Raw genomic sequence first — 20622 nt, forward strand, 5'->3', positions numbered from 1 at the left:
AAATGGATCCCGCATGTTTTTCCCCCTGCAACTTTGAGTAACAGCTATCAGTGGAAAAAATGTGACTGCACCTGGAGTGCTCTAAACCTGCAGGCTTACCACAAAGCTGAAGGCAGGACTTCGAGCAGAACGCGTATACCGTCAGCATGAGAACCAGCACTGAATCCGTGATCAAGCGCACAAGGTCCAGTTATTCCCAGTGCGCTGCTTCTCAGGCATAAAATACAGCAGCAGAGAAAAAGCCCTGAACTCATTGCTGTTGCAGCAGACACTGACCAGTGCTAAGGGCCTTCCAGCCTCTCAGAAACCACGCTGTTCTGCTATCCCACAGCTGTGTAACAAATGTTTGTGTAACAAACCAGCATGTACTGCTATCCACTGCCCCTTTCCTTGAAAGGGATTAACGTGCCCCCACAGGGGGACGGTAACCTGTTAGGGAATTCCTCGCTGCTCCTCATGGGAGTGGTGGTGAAAGGTGAAGGTGACAGCAGCATCCCACGCAGCCTTCAGCACGGAGTCCTGCAGCCCCCGCTTGTCAGCGCAGTGCTTCCACTGCGAGAGGTCAGAGGTGCAGTCAGAGCCCTCCGGAGGGGGCCGGACCTGGTGGCCGTTCACGCAGCGACGACACTTGATCCTGGAACAGAGGCAGCGCAAGGTCAGTGCAAGGTTCCTCAGCTTGTTTGGCTTATGGGTTGTTTAAAAATGCAGCCCAGTTACGTCTGGATTGCCTCTCATCTGCAACCCTCCGACTGGATTATCAGGCAGCATCAATTACTGCTGTGCTTCATTTAGACTCACAACCAAACTCTGGCATGGGTGAAAGAGATGGAAGCATTTTGGAAAACCTCTGGTTTTGTTTCTAATGGTGCTGCTCCCTGCGTTTAGCTGTGTAGAAGTGAGCCAGCAGGGCCCAGAGTAAGTTTGAGATGTGTTTCCCTTGAAACGCAAGGAATGTTTAGAGCCAATCCCAAATGAACACCCCCACTACTAACACATCTTTAGCATCGTGTCAAGCACCATGTCAAGCCTCCTGAGCTCAGGAGAGCACGCCCTGCTCCAGACTGCTCCATCCTGGCTCCTGCCACAGCCACTGGGTTGTTGTGCTCAGGCTGTCCAGGAGATGCCGGGTTGAACAGCTGCACAAGGGAAAGGAACAGCAGCAGTCCTGACAGCTAGGCTTGGTGCCACACAGACAAGACACTTACACAGAGCTAAGCCTTGAGTCAGCTTAAAACTAATCCTCTTCACTTCCTGCTTGAATTAAGTCTTATTAACCTTCCCAGTGAAGCATTTTCCTGCACTGTCATCTTTCTGGTAGCTACACCACCACAGGTCTTGGGGGCTGGGGATACAGAAGGAAGGGCAGACAATGGAGCATAGGATTTTTGCCTGCTCAGAGCAGCACTTGGGTTGGCCTCCTGAGCTCTTAGCAGACAGAAAGCGCAGGCAGCAGAAGTAGCTCAGCATTTTGGCACTGGGAAATTGGGCAAACCATAAAGAGAAGGAATGGGCAAGGAAGGACCAAGCTGGGCTCCACCAACTTGTAACAGTTCTGATCAATCCCTCTTTCTCAGTATTTCACAGCCTTCAAACAAAGGCAGCTAACAAGATAGCTTGCTCACTCATCAAGCAAACGCAGCTCTTCTAACATAAAAGTAGGAAGACAGCACGGAACTGCTAATCTCCAGGTGGTTAACAGCTTCAGAAACAGACACTTGAGGCTCTCCCTCTCTGAGCTTCTTCCTGCTGCCTGTAGCAGCACTGAATCAGTAGAATAAAGTGAGGAGTTCTTTGCTGACCCCGTGTTACCTCTTATACCACCAGTATACTCACTTGTCATGGGTGTCACTGGTGGTGGTCTCATTTAACGTGAACAGCTCCTTGAGCTCCCCGAGCGAGAAGTGCCTCTCTACATCCTGCTCTTCATCCACCACACAGCTGCTGAGTGCCTTCTTGTGGGTCTGGCGCTGGAATATCTTCTCTTCTATGGTCCCTGTCTACAGAAGAGAAGGTCAGAGTTGAAGCACAGTCGGGATGCTAGGGGAGGAGACGACACCGGGAAGTGTCACAGAGCAAAAGGCAATCAGACATAAGCTGCTGGGACCACTGAGTGCCTTGCCAGACCAGTACGGATGTGAGGCACGCGTTATCAGCTGTACTCTGACCGTGTCCCATGTGGTTACTGATCTAACCCAACTCTGCTTCTCTTGTCTTTCTCTGTGGCCACAGGAGTGGATCCCACTGGGATACGGATGAGGAAGAGGTGGAACTGCCCCTTGTGTCTGGAGCTCACACACTGCACCAGGTGATGTTGATGGGAAGAAAGGGAAAGCGCCTCCTAACAGAGCTGCCAACATACAGAACTTGCACAGCACAAGCCTTCAAGTCATGAAACAACAACCCTGGTGACAGCCCAGGCCACTGAGGTCAAGGCAGAAGTTTGCTCCCCAGTTCCTGCCCAGCCTAAAATTCCTGCGAGCAGCTTTCCTTTCTAGCACTTGCCCAGTTCATCACAAACATCCTTGCCAGAGGAGGCTCAGTAGTATGGGAGCTAACAGCAGCACTGTTTGGTAGGATCAGTTGGTAAGCTACAGAACAAGACATGGGAGAGCCATAAAATGACTAGCATTGCTTGGCATTGCCTGCTTGGACTGGAGCACTCTCACAGTCAGATGCTCCAGGGGCCAGATGACAAAAAACAAAAAGCAGCAAGAGCTGGCCCTGGGTCAGAAGAGCATCAGCAGTGTTTGCTGATTCACCCACACACAGATCAATCCCACGCTCTGTCTGGAGGGAGATGACTACTTCTAAAGCAGATGTACATGTAAGTCAGTATGTTACATTTTTAAAGCAAAAAATAAGAGGAAAAACATCTGTTTTGCAAACAAATGTAATACAGAGGTGGGTAGGGGTTAGGTCAGATTTGCAGACACATTTGGTAGTTCTAAAAGCAAAGGAGCTGCCTGCTTCCAGGTGCAACCAGGTCAGAGAAAAAGTGGAACACCATAAGGAAGAAAAGGGCAAAGAACGTCTATTTTGCCAAAGTAAAATAACTATTCATCAAGGAACACAAGTTCATAGAAGAGGTCATCCTGAACAAGATGAAGTGAAGGTGAATGGAGAGGTAAAGGTGAACGAGGGCATAGAGAGGACTTTTCTGAAGAGTAATCACTACTGACACTCCCATACAAGTTGTTCCAGCAGTGGCATTAAATCTTAGTCTGGGCTGGCACCAAGGACCCCACGGGGAGGAGGTGAGAAGATGAACTCACCGAAAGCAGCCGATAGATGTAGCACATCTTCTTCTGGCCGTCCCGCCACACACGAGCCATGGCCTGTTCATCGTTAGCAGGATTCCAGTCTGGGTCAAACATAACCAGCCTGTTCGCCCCGATCAAATTCAAACCGCAGCCGCCTGCTTTGCTGCTTAGCATGAAGATAAACTCAGGGCTCTGGGGAGAAAGGGAGGCTTGGATTAAACAACAGAGGCAGCTACACCGTACTCACAGCTCTAAGAACTGGCAGGAGAGCTGCCCACATCTGGCAGGTTCTACTTACTGAGGGGCTGTTGAATCGCTCCACGATCTTCGCTCTCTTTTTAATGGACATGGTGCCATCCAGCCGGACGTATAAATACCTAGAATATACAATGTTTGCTACCATCTGACTGCTGTGACCTTTAGAGCATCCCACTTAGACAAAAATCTTCCCCAAACTGCCTTCTAACAAGGTCCTAGGCTTTAGAAGCTTTTGCATCAGGCCAGAGCTTTTCTGCTGAGTGACCCCAGTAGCAAGAGCACAAGCCACATTAGTTCCAATTCCAGAACATCTGAGGTACGTGACAGGTCAAAAGTTCCTGCTGACAGAAGCTTTAAAAATAGGCAGTTTCTTTTACAGTGTAGGCTGCATGTACAATTTTGCAGGATTAGACAAATGAAACCCAGAGACAAACCTTCTGCTCCTGCAGAGCTTTTCAAATAGGTCCAATGTCTGAGTGTAGTTAGACACTAAAACCACCTTGTCATTACTGGTGCTTTTTGTAACTGCAAGGATGTAGTCCAAAACCAGCATCTTTCCTGGATAAAAAGAAAGAAGAAAGCAAGCTAGAAAAGAAGTTCTAAAATTCCTGACCTTGGAGGGTCACTTGAGAGGACACTACACTCTTCATGGTTGCCTGTTAGGCAGCACATTTGCACTGCTGAGCTCCACAGTACCTGAAAGCTGGGGCTCCACAGATTTGGTGCTGTAGCCAGCAGGGAACAAATCCAAGGCTCCCATAAATCCTTCTTCTTCTTCCACACACTTATCATAAATAAGGGCAGGGTCTAGAAGACAAACAGAGCTCAGAGTCTGTGGAATGCACAGAGACACAAAAAGACACCAGTGTGAAAAAAACAAGCCCATTACACCAGTAGAAGAACTCACGATTGCAGAGCTTCTTCAGGGAAGTGATGGAAGAGAGAGATGACACGCTGATCTTGCCCTCCTTCAGCTCCTCCACTGGCTTAGCTTGCTTCAGGAAGTTCTTGTAAAGCTCAGCCTGCAGAGGTGTCAGCCTGAAACAGAGTAAGAGCCCTGCAGTCACCCTGTCCCCAAACCAACACCTCTCCTCCTCCACCTACACAGTGGCTTCATTTTAGCTCTAGCACCCCTTTTTAGCTACAGCCCAGACAGCCTAGAACTGCCTCCGATACTGGTGGTGGATTGCTGCTATCTCTGCCCAGAGCTGAGAAAGCAGCTCACAGATACGCAGCGTAGCCCAGGGCTCTGCTCCACACAGCTGCCCAAAGCAGGCCGGTCACCTGGCAAAACCCCCAGCCGTGGGTTGTCCATCCCTGCTTCAGGAATTGCAAATGGTGTCAATCTTATTCCCGAGGGAAGCAGTCAGCACAAGCACAGAAATCACTGCTTTTTGCAGCTTTTTAATCCTTCTTGTTGCTCCCTCACTCAGGGCATAAGCTTTCTGGTACCTGCAGCAGACCACCTGCTCTATCTTCACCGGCAGGTACTTAGAGAGAATGTCCGAAGTCCTTCGGATTAAACACCTGCAAAGAAGAAAACAAAGATCAGATGCTTAAATGACAACAAAATCCTGTTTTATCAGTATTATTCCTCATGAGCTCAACACAAAGCTTTGACATCTTATCTCTAGAAGTCTGTGACAATCCAACGCATGGCAGAAGCTGGACACCCACCACCCACTAAGCAGCTTCATCAGCCCATACTACAGAAGCCAAGACACCCCACTACCTCTGCCAGGCTCCCAGCCTCATGAGATTTGGAGAAATCAAGCATAATCACACCTAACAAAGCCCAGTCCCTTAGCAGAGAAGTTCAGCTCTTCCTCAAACTACCAACAGCATTATCAACTCACATGACACCAGATCAATGGCACGGACAGCAAACAGGGAAAGGATTTAACCATCACACAACAGACAGAGCCCAAAGCAGTCAGCTCCTCCGGTAACTCAGTAGCCATCCTCTGCCAAGGTGGATTCGTTGTCTGGCCCACAACACGAGCTCACAGCATATCCTCTAGGGCTCTGGAAATGCCCCATGGAATAGTTCTACCGTACTTCAGAAAAGATGGCATGGACTAGAAAAAGTGCTGAACTGAACAACCAGAATTTAAAAAGTGCAGAAACCCAGTTCTGCCAGGAAATATTAAAAATATGATGTTACAAAATCCACAGAAGAAAAGACAGCAGGGATATATCACAGCTCTGAAATCTGTCAAAGGTTGTTAAAGAAAGGAATAATCTGGTCTCCAAACCCATAATCAGTAGGATGAAAAGTCACAGGCTTAAACTGCAGTTAGGAAGATTTAGGTTACACATTAAGAGCATTTTCTAACTGCAAAGACAGTGATGCCCTGGAAAAAGTGTCGTGAGCAATTTGTGAGGTCTCTGATGCTGAGTGGAAATTAAGTTATGGGATGCTTTAGGTCTACCACCCTCTGCCTTGGTACAGTAAGACAGATTAGAAGCCTTCTGCAGGGCATTCCAGCCTATGATTCCACGTATCTTTGGATCACTACCTCGTCTGTAAATCCAACCAATTCACCTTGCAATTCACGCATTTCGTTTTCCTTGTTTGTATATTATGACTGTTACACAATAAAGGAAAGGACACAGACCTCAACACAGCTAGGCACAAGCATTCCTGAACACACTTTGACATCCCATTTGGATCAGCTAAAGAAAAAATGCACCTCAAGAAAGAATAAGCTCTTCTCCTAGCCTTTTCTTTCTCTCAAGTCTTCTGCAGGCTGACCTGAGTCAAGGCCATGGCTGTCTCTATAGAGAGGCTATACTGTGTGAAATTCAATTTACCATGACTGTGAGCTGCTAGACTGTATTTGTGATGGGTGCAAAAGCTAAGATTAAAAAAAAGAAAAAAATGATGATGATAGTACCACTAAGAATTCAGAAGAGTATCTAGTAAGAGAACTGCCAGCAGATGTGGACACACTGGTTGTATTCATCAACATAAAACAAACCAGATTTAAGTACATACTAAAAATCAGACAAGTAAGATTGCATTTTGCTTGACAAAGGTGCTATCTAGGGATCAAAAGGTACGTCTCTGATGCTAGTATCCTAATCCCATTAGCCCTACAGAACAAACAGCTATGAAAGTACAAGCTGGACTCTTCTGTGACTTGGGCATCACCAGCAAGCTAAGCAACACTGCTCATACTGTCTGCTACTCACAGCTGGGTCAGATGGATCTGCAGGCTGACCCCATCTACGCTGTGGTTATGTTAATGCAAATAAAAGGATGCTACCTGACTGTTCAGGCACCAAGAGAAAACCAAAACATAAGAGCCAAATCACGAGTCGGTATCTGAGTACATTTGCTCAGGGGTGACTGCAGCTAACTGTGCCATTTCAGTGTGCTGCTTTTCAGACTAAAGATACATGTCACGTAGATTCTTAGGCAATAAACACTTGCACAATCACTTACCGAATAGACTTAACTGGCAAGGGAATTTGTTACAGCTACAACTTTAATTTGGGAACATATCCATGCACCAAGGGTTTATGCAAAAGCTCTGCAAAAAGAAGAGGGATGAAGTTCACCTGTTCACGATGCTGATCAGCTCTTTAAGCCTCTCTTCTCCTTTTTGTCGCTCAGCATCACTCGCATCTGCATCTCTGCCTTTCAAGATGGGTAATTCAAAATGTCTTTTAAATTCCTGTGCAGTCCCTGCACAAACAGAGATGAAAAGGTGACAACTCCTACCAAATAACCTTTGATCAGTACCCCCACAGCCCCAGTTATCATACCATAAAGCATGTGGCCCAGCAGATAAAACAAATTCTTGCCCCATCAGTGCGATTTGGTTTTTGTTCTATCTAGGGAAGATTCAAACAAGGCAGGCAAATCTGTACAACAGCAGATTATTTTCTATTGTAACAACACTGCCCTGCCAAAGCTAATACAAGTTTAGTTAAACCCAAGTCCCATCAGGCACATACTGATTTACTCACATTCCAACTACAGTTTTACTCCCAGAGTTTATCCTTGCAAATAGCAGCGCAGACATTACGCGTCTGTTTCAAAATTATTTGTCATCAGTTCCTTGTTACTGCTCACAGGCTGAAAGTGGGAAAGTGACCACTGCATGCATATAGCTCTGACAGCACTACTTAGAGTATTAGCCTCATCTCAGACAGAAAGAAGTACAAGTACAGGGAGACTAGTTTTGCCCAAAGCACAAGTCAAGGGGCAAAATATTTTATTAAAAAATAAAAAATGAAGTACATGGAAATAACACATGCCACAACATATACTGTATCACCATGCTCTAGTCAATTCAAACTCCTATGCCAGATGGGTACAGGGACAGCAGGAGGAAGCTGTCTTCCAGGCCACCTCTGTACTCAATGCAAAGAACATGTCACGTCAAACCCTGCTCTGGACAGAGCCTCCCCCACAAAGGCATCATTCCTGGCCTAGATTGCTACTTTGCTATCGCCTTTGAGTGTTGTGGGGAGTATTGTTACAAGCTGGCTCTTCCAGCTCAGCAACTCCTGCAGTATCTCCAAACACTTACCAGAAACTCCTAGCCTAAGTGGACACGTTGGCTGACCAGTATAGCTACATAAGATCAGCCATGTAGTACTCAGGGTCACGTATCATCTTATTTTAATCATTAATAATCCCTCTCAAACTGTTTGATTCAAATACTTTAAACTGAAACAGAGCTCTAATCACATGCAGCCTCTTGACAAGAGGATCTTGACCTAGACTTTTCTAGACTCAAACAGAAGGAGAATTAAGTCTCCAATCTGCAGGTGACCTTTCCTCTCACCAGTAATCAGGGGAGGCCTTGCCAGCAACCTCCCCCCTTCCTCATGTCTCACACGTTTGTATTTCTTACCTAGGATGCCAGAATTAACAAAGTGCACCAGGCTGAAATATTCAAGCAAGTCATTCTGAATGGGGGTGCCTGAGATGAGGACCCGCCGAGGTGTGTTTAAGCTGTTGAGAGCCTGGTATGTTTGGTTTTCAGAGTTCTTCAGTCTGTGGCCCTTTGAAAAAAGACAACACAAATGCAACTGATAAATCTAGTGGTTGTGATGGGAAGCAGCTTAAAGACCCTTATCAGGACTGACATGTCATGATTGTTACAATCCACCTCATAGCTTGTCCCATTCCTGTAACAGAGTAAGTGTTTTACATGTATTCAGCCGTTGTGACACACATCTTTTAAAGGCAAGAGCCTGGTGGGAAACCTGAAGTCACTGTGATGAAACACAGCATTTCCATTACAATATTCCCAGACTAGGGACATCTGAGTCACCCCCAGGTGAAAGCACCTTCCATGACAATGCTGACAGTTGCGAGCTCCGAGAATTGTTTCCCAGTCAAAGCCAAGGACACTTCCAGTTACCAGCATCAGGCACTGAACTCTTGGCCTTGCATCATCCAAGGTCAAGATCATCAAGTCGTTCACACCACCTATACTCAGAACTCCCAGGCCTTTGCACCCTAATAAAAGGGGTTCTGCATCAACAGCCAGTAATCCAAATATGGGCCCCATTTCCCAATCTAAAAAGGGGATGAGGCAGAAAACAAATTGCTCTACACCAGTGTTTCACAGCCTGTGTTCCACGGCCTGGAAGAACTGGGAGGTAAAATGAAAAATTACTTTCAGGAAAAAGAAAAAAAAAAAACAAAGGATTAAGAAAGAAAACATCTACAAATACATGAGCAAATTAAAACAAACAAACAAACAAACAAACACACACGCAGGAGTGGAACAAATCTTTTTCTCTTGCTTTGATTTGAAGTCTGCTTCATTTTCCACAAACTGTTACCGTACATACACTCTGTATGTACACACTTGGAACTGCTGAGGCCTCTGATTCCCAAAGGAATGACAAACAAAGCCCCTGCAAAACCCTACGAGACAGCTAGGAAAAGCAGTTCTATTAGCATCTGAGTGTTTTGATGTAGGACAAAGCCTACGTGGAGAGATGCTTGTTACAGGAGCCAGGTTACTTCAGAGACAAGTATTTATTGGGAACACAGGGAAGATGCAGAGCCAAGGACCTGCACTCCCAGCAACCCAGCTGCTAGCCTGCCCCAGGGACACGGCGAGGTGGAGGCAGTCACAGAATCAGTGCCTAAAAGGCAGATGCAAGTTGTCTGAGTCCTGAGGACACTCTACATTCCTCACAGCAGTTCCAGCACATACAGAACCAAACCACCGGGTGGCGCCACTTTGTAACAAATCTCAAAAACAGGCCACAGAGAGAAGAGAGTTGGCTGAGGGCCCCAGCTTTATCGTCTCAGGGAGGCAGAGGGCATTTGCTTTTCTTCAGAATCTCTTTGCTCCTCACTAACTGTAAGCATAAATATGTAATGATAGAGGAAAAAACAACTCCATTTCAGCCATATGAAAACACAGCTTGAGGACTCAGGCTTGGCATAGCTGGAGCCAGCAGCCAGCAAGCAGGGAGTCAGGCGAGGTCTGCTTGTTCTTGAACAAGTAGCACCTGAGGTACCTCCCACATCTCCTCCCTCTGCTGCAAGCAGTAGGCTCCACAGAGGGGAAAAGAGTCCTGCCATGGGGGAACCCTTCAAACTCCCCCACAAGCACAGAAACAAGCCTTCTGAGCTTGTGACTCCAAAGAGCAGGGCACTCCTACTCCCCCTATGCCAAGGGAACCTTGGGAAACAGGACTGCTGGTTAACTGGCTCTCCTCAGGTCCTGACCCTAATTCCATGACCTGTCTGTTGTCCCCTGGAGAAGCACAACAGCACCTTATTACCCCGTCCTCAGCAGGATTCAAGCCTGGACAAACAGCCTTAGAATATAGAGATTTGGGATGTTACAGCTAGAGCAGCAAAGCGGCCTAGCAGTCAGGGAGTAGGGAAAAGGGTGAATAAAACCTGGGTTCAACAACTGAAGTTCAACGTGACTTGATGCACGGCCCTCAATCTGAGCAAAAGTGACCGTGACAGATACCTTCCTCCACATCACAACTTGAGACTGCCAGACAAGGGGCTGAGGGCAGCCAGTATGACACACAAAAGCATGCTGAAACCATTTACCTCAGGAGTCTCCAGCCCAACTTCTTGCTCAAAACATAGCCAAGTTAAAAATTAGTGGGTAGAACATAAAGCTCAATTACATCCCACCTTTTCAGAAGCAAGATTTGTCCCAATCTCAAGAAAACATCAGGAATGTGTTCTCCTTAGAAACTCCCCCATACCTCATCACATATGACCAGCCCAACACTGCCCTTCTGTAGGGCCTCGGCATGAAGTCGGAAGGTCTCATAGGAGATGATCAGGATGGGTGAAGGCACTCGCACACCACGCTGGTTCATAAAGCCAACTGTGAATGGAAAGGGGGAAAAGGAGAAAGGATTAAAACAGAAAAAGGGTCCAAACTCTGCAGTCAAAATCAATCCTTTTGCACTAAAAAACTAGGAAAACCTTTCCATTTGTTTCAATGCTGCCGGACCCTGACAAAGAGCTGGTTCCTCTGTAGGCACTCTTTCCACCCACATATAGCAAGGACACTTCCCCCATAACTGCTCCCATTTCCAACCCCTTCCCACCTCTGCCCAGTCCTGTCCTAGATTCTGTCTGGAGCAAAGACAACACACAGGAACTGCCCTGTCTTAATCACACGGCTGGACTTGGGTTATTGCAAAAGAGCAAGCATTATCAAACAGGCAGTGACCCTATCTAAACACGGTACAAGGAAATTTTCATCAGTCTCCAGAGCTCTAATGACAGCTCACAGCTGCTGTAGGCTTCTTCCAACACAAGATTTTGACCTAAGCCAGCCAACCGCACCATTTGTAAACATTTCTGTACCTAGTTTGTGGTCAATTTCTTCTTTGGAGCCTCCGTCAATGGCCAGTGGCTGGATCCTTCCCCCCAGCCATTTCTCTACTTCATTGTACCAGTTTCTGACCAGGCTGGAAGGAGACACCACCATGGCTTTCTCAATTTCAGGCTTGCAGTCTGGACTCTGCCGGAGAAGCGTCCACATGAGAGTGATGCACTGCAGGGTTTTGCCCAGCCCCATCTCGTCTGCCATGATACAGCCATGACTCCCAGGGATCCGCCGGCTCGTCACGCACTCCCAGAGGAATTTCACTCCCTGCCATGAAATTGTTCTGTTAGAGCAGGACGGGGACAGCCACAGAATGACAACTTCATTACAGCTTTATTACTGCATTGCACAGGACTGATATTACAGCAAACAACGTATCCATGTAGCACGTCCCAGGGGATGTACAGCACTCTAATGAGACAGAGGGAAATCACCCAAGACACAGCTAAAATTCAGCCCCACCTGGTCTGAGGAAACATTACTGGTGCTGACAATTCGTAACATGCACACAATTTCAGTACGTTTTTACTGTGTAGTTATAACTAGCTCCCTAACTTGAATTCCCCAACATTTCTACCCTTGGCCAGGCTACCTAGGCCCAGGCCATCAGCTAACCTGCATCAATGAATGCAAATATGTGTTAAGCATCTTAACAGCACCCAATGGAGCGCCCAGTCTTGTTTCTACTCCCTGATTAACTCTCAGAATACCCTCAGCAACCCTCAAGCCTTCTGCCTAGAAGCACGGAATCACTATGACTCACCTGGGGACTCAAAGTCCAAAACAGATTTAGCTTCAGAGAAGGAACAGAGCTGAGGTTATAGCTCATGTCACGTGGTGGAAGAGCTCAGCCCATTTGCTAGGCTTTGACACATAACCAGGACAGATAAAAGGGGAAAAAAAAAAAAAAAAAGACTCTGCAAAGTGTTCTATCATGTGATGATAGAGAATTAAAGAAAACCTGGGGCATTGTCCTGGCAATGAGCAAGCTCCCTGCACTGTCAACTGAGCAGGGAGTGACAGACAACTTCAACACACCAACAAATTCACGCCCGTACTTTCCACTGTATGGGACCAGAAGACAGACCACTTGCACTTGCAAGTCATTTTCTTCCTTTCTCAGGCTCTTAAGAGCATTGAAGCTTATTAAGTAATTGTTCAACTGGTTCAAATATACTGCTGACCAAAAAAATGGAAAAAATTGGCTGGGGAACCAGTTCGGTAACCTCCCAGCAACAAGGCAAATTACATGACAAGGAGCAAAGCTGTACCACAGGCTGGGAGCATCAGCTGAAAAAGCAGCACAGGAATCTCAGCAGGCAACAACTGATCAGTCGGACTAGAACAGAGTCTGCTTTTTGAGCAGCTGTCGAAAAACAGACAATGCGGTTAGGACACCAACGTAACTATCATTACCTGACAAAAAAGCCAGCAGGCAGGATCTTACCCAAACAGAGTGCCTCCAGCTATATAGCCAAAGGCCAGCATTATGATGGGTCATGGGTTCAGCACCAACTCTGAGATAAAAGAACAACCCAGGAGCAGCCTACAGCGCTCTCAGAGCCATCTGAAGATCTCCCATGCAGGGAGACAACAGGCTTGACCTGCTTAGCCTGAAGATCAGCAATAACAGCTTCCACCAGTGCTGCCTCTAGGCTTAAAGGATATTATACTGCATCTGTGATGAATCTCAAACTCTGCAGATATCTACACTAGATATTTGGGGATTAGCTTTAGCTTCAATATTGTGATGTTCCACATTTTATGGCATAAGATGTTTTTAAGCGCTCTCCACCTGTAAATTCCAAGTCTCCCTAGGTCACTGATGGCTCACAAGCACAAAGGACACACAGGACTGTTGTAACACTCCCAGCACAGCCTCTTGCATAATGCAGGACACAATATTTACACCATACAGGCCTCTAAGATGATGGTTAAAACAAACATTTCACTTTGTTTTTGTAACAGACTAAAGTCTGTTGTCCCATGCTGCTAGTTTGTGAGGGCTGTGCAGACCTCACAGTTGGTGAGCAACAATTACAGCAGAGGGACTACAGCTTTCGGAAATGCACCAAGTCCTCCAGCCATACTCTCATGTCCTGGTAGAAAACTTACTTCTCTCTGATGAGGCCGTAAAACACGGCTGAGGACAGGATCCACCACAACATGGACAGGTACTTTGTCCCTGCAGGAGAGAGTCAAGAAAGATGACAGTATGATTACTTCACTCGGCACAGCATGTGTTTAGGTTTTGTTTTTTCTTTAAGTCTCACTGCTATTCTGAGGACTCCTCAGTGGCATAAAGGAAACAACTACCAAAGAAAGTGAAAAAAGGATGAATTCAGTTTTGAGAACAGAGTTGCACAGGCCTGATCTACTATATAAAGTGTCCGTGCCCTAGAACAAGGGCAGAACATTATTCAGAAAGGCATTTAAAAGTCATTATTTTTTTCCTTGTCTCAATAAGAATACTGTAATTGCATTACTGAAGAGACCAAATCAGGGAACACCCCCTTCTGTCTACAAATATCCCAGCTGACAGCCTTTTAAAAGTTACAATGGCACAGAAGGAACTATGGCAGAATAAAAACCATTAGGCAGCCTAATATCTGACTGTCAGCCATCTCCCTTTTGCTGTCTCCATACACTGATGTTTCCTGAGCCACAAGATTTTCTAAACAGCTTCTACATGTGTGCACCTGCATTCCCTGCAACAGGTTTTAATGTTTGATGAATGGGAGATCAAACAGGCTGTGGAAGAAGGGAAACAATCTGGCATGGGTGTATGCCTTCCTTTGACTGTTGCCATACCTGAAGCAACTCAGAGGGAGAATACTTGGAACCCAGCTTGCCTCGATGTCCAGATCCCAGCTCAGACAAAAACAGGAAGAAACCACACAAACCTACATGTGCAAAGAGGTCAGAGCTAAAGCGTTTGCACAGGTGATGACTCACTTGTCTATTTTCAGCTGTTCGTGGGCACTCAGCGGTGGGGGCTCATATAGAACCAGAGCTCCTTCCTCAAAAGGGTCATGGAGAGGACTCCTCAGCCCTGCCCGTTTGATGCCCAGCGCCCGCAAGCCCGTTGGCCCTGAAAGCAAACAAAGGCACAACTCAAAGAACAACTTCTTCCAGAAGAAAGCAGAGCCTTGCAGAAGTGTCTGATTAAGTTTGGAAACAGTGGATTAACTGGGTGCAGTGCTAAAGTGGAGAAGACAACTGTTGCAGACTGCAAATCCACGAGGGCACTTGTTTGGCAGCGCTCTGCCTGCACACAGAAGGTAGCTCTGCAAAGATGCAGAGGCGAAGATGGAGCAGTGGCACTGCCCACACTGGGTGCAGCAGATGCCAGCTATGCTGGCATACAACAGGACAAAGTAACTTGCAAGGTGACTGACACTGTCACACCAGATCAGAGCCACAAACAGGCACAATGTTTCCCTCTGGGCACCACAGATGCTCCTAGTACTTAAAGGTGGCCGTTTCACTTTTTTGAAAGACTGGCAGGATTCAATCTTCAGCAGCTCAAAAAATACGTTTCCATGTACATCGTATGTACTGGGACAGAGCCTCTTTTGTATCCTCTAATCCAAGCTCAGCAAGAGCTTTATCTTTTGCACAATGTCAAGAAGAAACTTAGACATTAAGAAGTTCTACAGTGTTACAGTTAGAACCATACTGCTGTTACGTAAGCAAGGATATTATTTTACTCTCCGCTGAGCAATAGCAGATGTTTGGCATTGTAGCCAATCTCTCAGAAAAGTTAAAAAAAAAATAAAATAAAATAGGAGGAGTCCATTTTCCTAGTGTTATATTTTGATTGTAGTTTTGGAATTGAGATTAACATAGAAAGAACACAGACAAATCACTTCTCCTGTCAAAATTCAGCTCAAAGACATCTGAGACAATTATGCTCCCAGGATTGATTTTGCTTGGGAAAGAATCAAGCGGAATCAATTCCCCTACTGCTTGCAAAATGGGAGCGTATCACAAGTTGAGACAACGATGCCTCCACATCAAGAAAGAGTAAAGGAAGCAATCTCCACTCCCAGTTAAGAGAGGAAGCCAACAGTCACAGAAATCAGCTTTTACAGTTATAGGTCCACTACAGTCTCCTGATAATTCTGCTTTTCCTACAAGCTCAGAACTATGTCAAACAAACTCTTCCAGGGCCGCTCATTTAATATGCAGCCTGGCTGAACATGCCTCCAGACATATTTTATAACTAACGTGTGAGTGAAACTGACTGACCCATCTTTCAAAATTTCAGCTGGATAGCGAAGGGAAAGAAGGGGTCAAGAAAAGCTCCTTTTGTTTCTGAGATCTTCCGATCCCTGATTCAAAACCAGCTGAGGCTTTCAAGTTCAAAACTACCCTTGCTTTGAAGATCACCTTGAGACTCAGCACACCAAAGTTGAAAGAACTCTCTTTTTCACCCTGGCCTTCTGTCTGTTTGTACCATCAGGGTATTATTTAGGTGATAAATTTCCATGGATTAGAATTCATCTTGCTTTTGTATTTGCAATGTGGCATACAACCTCCTGGCACTACATCAAATACATAACCATAAGAATACAAAATCCAGTTCTGAAATGCAGGATTATCCAAACTAAACACAAGTAAGAAATACGAAGACTTTGTTAATACTGGTGTATTTTTCTTTTGGAGTTAACTCAGAATTTTTGGAACACATGCATCATTCCAAACGAAAAAGAAACACCCACACAGTAATCCCCACAGACATATTTGACAGGCCAGAGCATTACCTATTTTACTGGAGTCAGAGAACACAGACAATCCTTATATCTCCTCATCTTACCTTTATAATTTGGAATGGGGATTCTGAAGGGTTTGGATAAAATGCTGCGGATAAAAGCCTCCTAAGAATTCAAAAAGAAAACATGCTTCAGAAGTTTGAAATCAGAGATTGGTCAAGACAGCAAGCCCAAAGTGTTTTTTGAGAACTCAGTTTTGCCAAGTGTTGAGAGTCCCTCTACTCAATCTTCTCAAGCTCCAACCCCAACTATTTTCAAAAATATCCAAAAGGAAGAAAGTAACAGAACAGCACAACTTCTCCACCAGCACCTCCACTTCTCAAAGCTATTTTCCTCTGGGTTATCCAACACATGAAACTGACTTTCTTGACTCCGTCTTCTTAAATCCACTGGCATTACTCACTTCTTTAAATCCTCCCTAACCTCAGTAATGCAGTCAGGCAATTCACACCTGCAAAGGGGCTGTGTTCCATCAGTGGAAGCCCAGAGAGCACAGAGCAAGCAGACAGCACCTGAGACGCGCGTGTGGAAAGCCAGCCACATATCTCAGCACAGTCCTTCACCCAGGCCCTACAGAACTCTTATAAAAGTTTTCCAGTGTAGAAAGTACCCCCACCACATCTCCTTTAGCACATCATGAATGGAACAAGCAAAGGTCCCTCCTAAAAGCCATGCAGAGCTTCTGTAACGCCTCTGAATGTTACATATAATTGGGATTATATGGGTCCATGGAAGTCCCTGTGCTCCCCATACACAACCCAGGCCAGCAGCACACCCACTCACATGCTGACTGCTATCCATGCAGCGGGGCCCGTTGGTCAGCTGAGCCAGGGGCTTACGGAAGGGCGACCTGTAGCATTCCCTGCTCTCCGTCTCGCTGCCAGCCTTCCTTCTCTTCTGAGCCTGAAAAAAACAAAAGCAAGACAAAACTTGAGGGCCGTCTGGCAAGACAGATGTGCCACTGTCACGCTCCGTGAGCGCCCAACCACACAGAAACCCCACAGCTGGCTGAGCTGACCCCATCGCCACCACTCACCTCAGCTGCCAAAGGACAGAACCAGGGTCACCAGCCCCTACAGACAAGGCTGTGTCCCCCTCCTCATCACAAAACAGCCCCCAGACCCCACAAAAGCATCCCCCAGACCTCAAAAAGCCCCCCCCAGACCCCACAAAAGGCAACTTTGCCCATACCAAGCCCCACCCCACAGCCCCCCGAGGCTCCCCCACGACCAGCAGGCGCCCCCCCGACTGAAACCCGCCCCAAATCCGCCCGGCTCCGCCACCTTTCCCTCACACAGCGGGGGGAAGGCGACCCCTGAGGGGAAGGGTTGGGGGGGGGGGGGTCGCCCCTCACTCACCGCCGGCGGGGCCGGCTGCCAGCCTTCCTCCTCCTCCTCATCCTCGCCACCCGCCTTCCTCTTGGCCAGCTGGCTGGGGGCCAGGCTCCTGCGCTGCAAGAGAGGGGCAGGGGGTGAAGCGTGAGGGGGGCGCCGGGGCTGTGGTGGCCGCGCTCCCCCTCCTCCATCCCCTCACCCCCCCCCCACTCACCATCGCCTCACGGAGACGGGGGAAGGGGGGGGGGGGGGCGCGGAGCGTTGGGCGCGCGCCGTCCCCGAGGCGGGAAAAGCGCGGGCGCGCTGTGGCGCCGCCCCCGCCCCCGGCAGGGCGCTAGGCGCGGCCGAGCGAGCGCCGAGCGGCATCGAGCGGCTCGGTGTGCTATGGGGGGGGGGCTGCTGACTGACTGACAGACTGACAGACTGACTGACAGACTGGCCAAGGAGGGCTGGGGAGGGGCGGCTGCCCTCCCTTTATAACCCTGTTGAGAAATAAAGTGCCGATTCCGCGCCGTTTCGTCTCTTAGTTGTCCTTCTGGCCACGCAGGAGAGACCAGGCTCTGTGAAATGAGCCGAATTTTGTTGTTGTTTTGAAGCATAAGAGCAAAAAGCCAAATTTGCTCTGTAATTCAGTTAGTCAGCTGTAGACAGGGCCACCACCACCCTGTGCAGGAAATCCCACCTGGAGCAAAACATGGCCTTCAGGGCAGTCTAACAAATAAACATTTAAACAGGTAACACACCCTCAGCATAGCTCTTAGAAGAAATTTGTCTTTCCTTCCTCCTCCTAAGATGAAAAGGAAAAGAGGGGAGAAGGATGATTTCCCATTTATTGATTGTTTCACTGGTAAACTTGAGAAATAAATACAAAAACTTTGGTCACGGTTGCACAGCTGACCTTAAATATCAAGAAACACAAGAAGCCCCTTTGGTAGTATCCCCACTTCACATTACCTAATAAACTGAATAGAAAAATAGTAAATATCTATGTGAATACATTTATTCACCCTTAAGGCATGGACCATAAAGCAAAGCAGATATAAAACAAAGCTAAATTCTTGCAGCTCCAGGACATCTGAGGTGGAGGAGGGCAAGGACTGCCTGCAGCCATTTACACCAGCTGAAGATCTGGTACCTTGATTTAAAAGAAAAAAAAAAAAGTTCAAAACCATTTGTCAGTATTTATTCCAGAAGTGCTTTCAGAGCTCAGTGACAAATGTTAGATGTTGCAATTATTGTTTCGCTGGGCAGAGAGTGGTTCTATAGGAAGGTAATGGCTATTTTTCCTGGCATGAATAATATTCACATTAATCGCCTTCCTCACTGTGGCTTAGGGAGCAATTCTGCCTTGTGCTTTTTGCCTGCTATGGGAACAGACACATTTTCTGGCCTAGGCAGTATGGATCAATAATAAGAGGAAGGGGAGGCAAAACGCTCTTGCCTGCTCTGTGTAGAGAACTGCTCCAGCAGCAAGAAAGGTCTCAGCCATCCTACATCCAGCACTGAACAGCTGAGTCCTATGATGGCTTTTCTTTGCTAACCATTCATGGAAAGGCCCAGAGGGAAATCTGGGGAGATGCTAACATCTGAGCACAGTGGTAGGCTCACTCATAAGGGAGCCACACCACAAGCCTGGAGCAAGGCGGGCAGGTGTGTGGGACAAGCCCTTATGCTGGGTACAAACACTCTTTTCCACTCTTCTCTCCAAACTATCACCTTCAGGCAGAGCTTAAGTCATCCTCTCTTTTCCCTGCCTAATTACACAATTTACTCCTTCTCTGGTTGTAATCAGCTCCCATTTATACAGCCCTGAGAGATCACAGGATAATCACCAGGGGGAATAACCCTGTGATTTCCCCTGCTGCCTCTGCAGAAGTCCCTCCAGTGAGAGGGGGGGGGTGCCAAACTCCTTCCTCAGGGACTCTGCAGGGTTAGCCTGGCATCCCTCTTCTCCCTCCTGGTCCCTATCCCACCCAGTCCCAGGTGGATGCAGTGACTCTCCAATGACTCCCCCAGCTTGTGGGATCTTCCTTTTTAAATTCTGCATAAACACTTTTTTTTTTTTCTTTCCCTAAGGCTCTTTCATTTTGCTCTGGAGTTAAGAAATACCTAGCAGGAATCAGGGTCTCATTTTTTCTCAGCTCTTTGCAGGCACCAGGCAATGACAGGTCCTCCCCAAGAGAGCTGACAGCCTCCTCTCCCCTCAGGAGAGCTTGTGAACCCAGGGACTGGCCAAGAACAGCATGAGGGAGAGGTAATGTGACAAAATGTCTCCTGATGGAAGCAAGCCTCAGACCTCATCTAACAGCTTCAGCCATTCTGCAACAAAAAACAGGCAAAAACCTGTCATCATGCTAAGGAGAGCAAAGCTGTAGCTTTAGCAAAATTAAACAGTGCCATGTGGATCTTCTTAGGTGAAGCTCTGAAGGGATCAGGGCTGCAGGATCAGGACCCCAGCCCACCGGTATAGTTTGGACATACTCAGCTGGGAAAGTAATTAGAAAGTAATTAAATATCCCCAGTTAATTCCTGAACAAACCACAAGAGGGAAACTGAGTACGGTCATACCAAGTTGCTGTCAGCTGGAGTTGTAATCCCATTTCATCACTGTCAGAGGCAGCTCAAATGCCCTTCCACCAAAGCCACTTACTGAGAGAGAGGAAACATTAAGTGCTTTAAAAATATTCACTTCAGGGAGAGAAAAATCCTGTTCCTTTCCTGAGGTCGGATGCCGCTCACCATGCAGCCGGGCTGCACGCTGAGTGCCGGATGGAGGCAGCGGTTCAGCAGCAAGGACCCAGCGCTGCAGCCGCTTTTGGCACATTTGCATGAATATCACCCAAAAGAAAATTGAATATCGAGCCCAGATTGGTTCAGGCTGGGTGGCTGGCATGGTTCACGCCTCGGCTGTCTGCCTGCTGAGCTGCCCCAGCGATGAGCAGTGGGCTGGGGCTACACCTGCAGTGCAGCACCCATTGTACAGGTGGGAACAGCCAAGGCACAGCCCTGGTGCCCCCCAGTTTGGGGGCACAGTTGTGCAGATGCTGCCTGCTTTGATCTCGAATCCCTTTGCCACCACGTATGAGATTTCATGGTGCCTTTCGATTCATTTATGACTGCTGTCCTTTTGGCCCAAGTGGTACCTAATCCT

The 20622-nt window shown here is 47.3% G+C and overlaps 1 protein-coding gene across 1 annotated transcript; it reads right to left on the bottom strand.

Moving 5' to 3' along the window:
- Positions 1-54: 54 nt before the first annotated feature.
- Positions 55-16972, bottom strand: RAD54L (RAD54 like). Its single transcript, XM_084290790.1, has 16 exons — positions 16921-16972; positions 16182-16242; positions 14318-14453; positions 13478-13547; positions 11341-11629; positions 10728-10852; positions 8387-8537; positions 7083-7209; positions 4971-5045; positions 4426-4556; positions 4215-4325; positions 3953-4076; positions 3559-3637; positions 3273-3452; positions 1834-1997; positions 55-634 (listed from the first exon to the last, which is right to left on the bottom strand). Exons 1-16 carry the CDS (start codon positions 16936-16938, stop codon positions 433-435), a joined length of 2043 nt encoding a protein of 680 aa, XP_084146916.1. The 5' UTR covers positions 16939-16972; the 3' UTR covers positions 55-432.
- Between the last annotated feature and the right edge of the window lie 3650 nt (positions 16973-20622).

Source organism: Netta rufina (assembly GCF_964035555.1).
Source record: "Netta rufina genome assembly, chromosome: 8".
In the NCBI taxonomy this organism is placed as follows: Eukaryota; Metazoa; Chordata; class Aves; order Anseriformes; family Anatidae; genus Netta; species Netta rufina.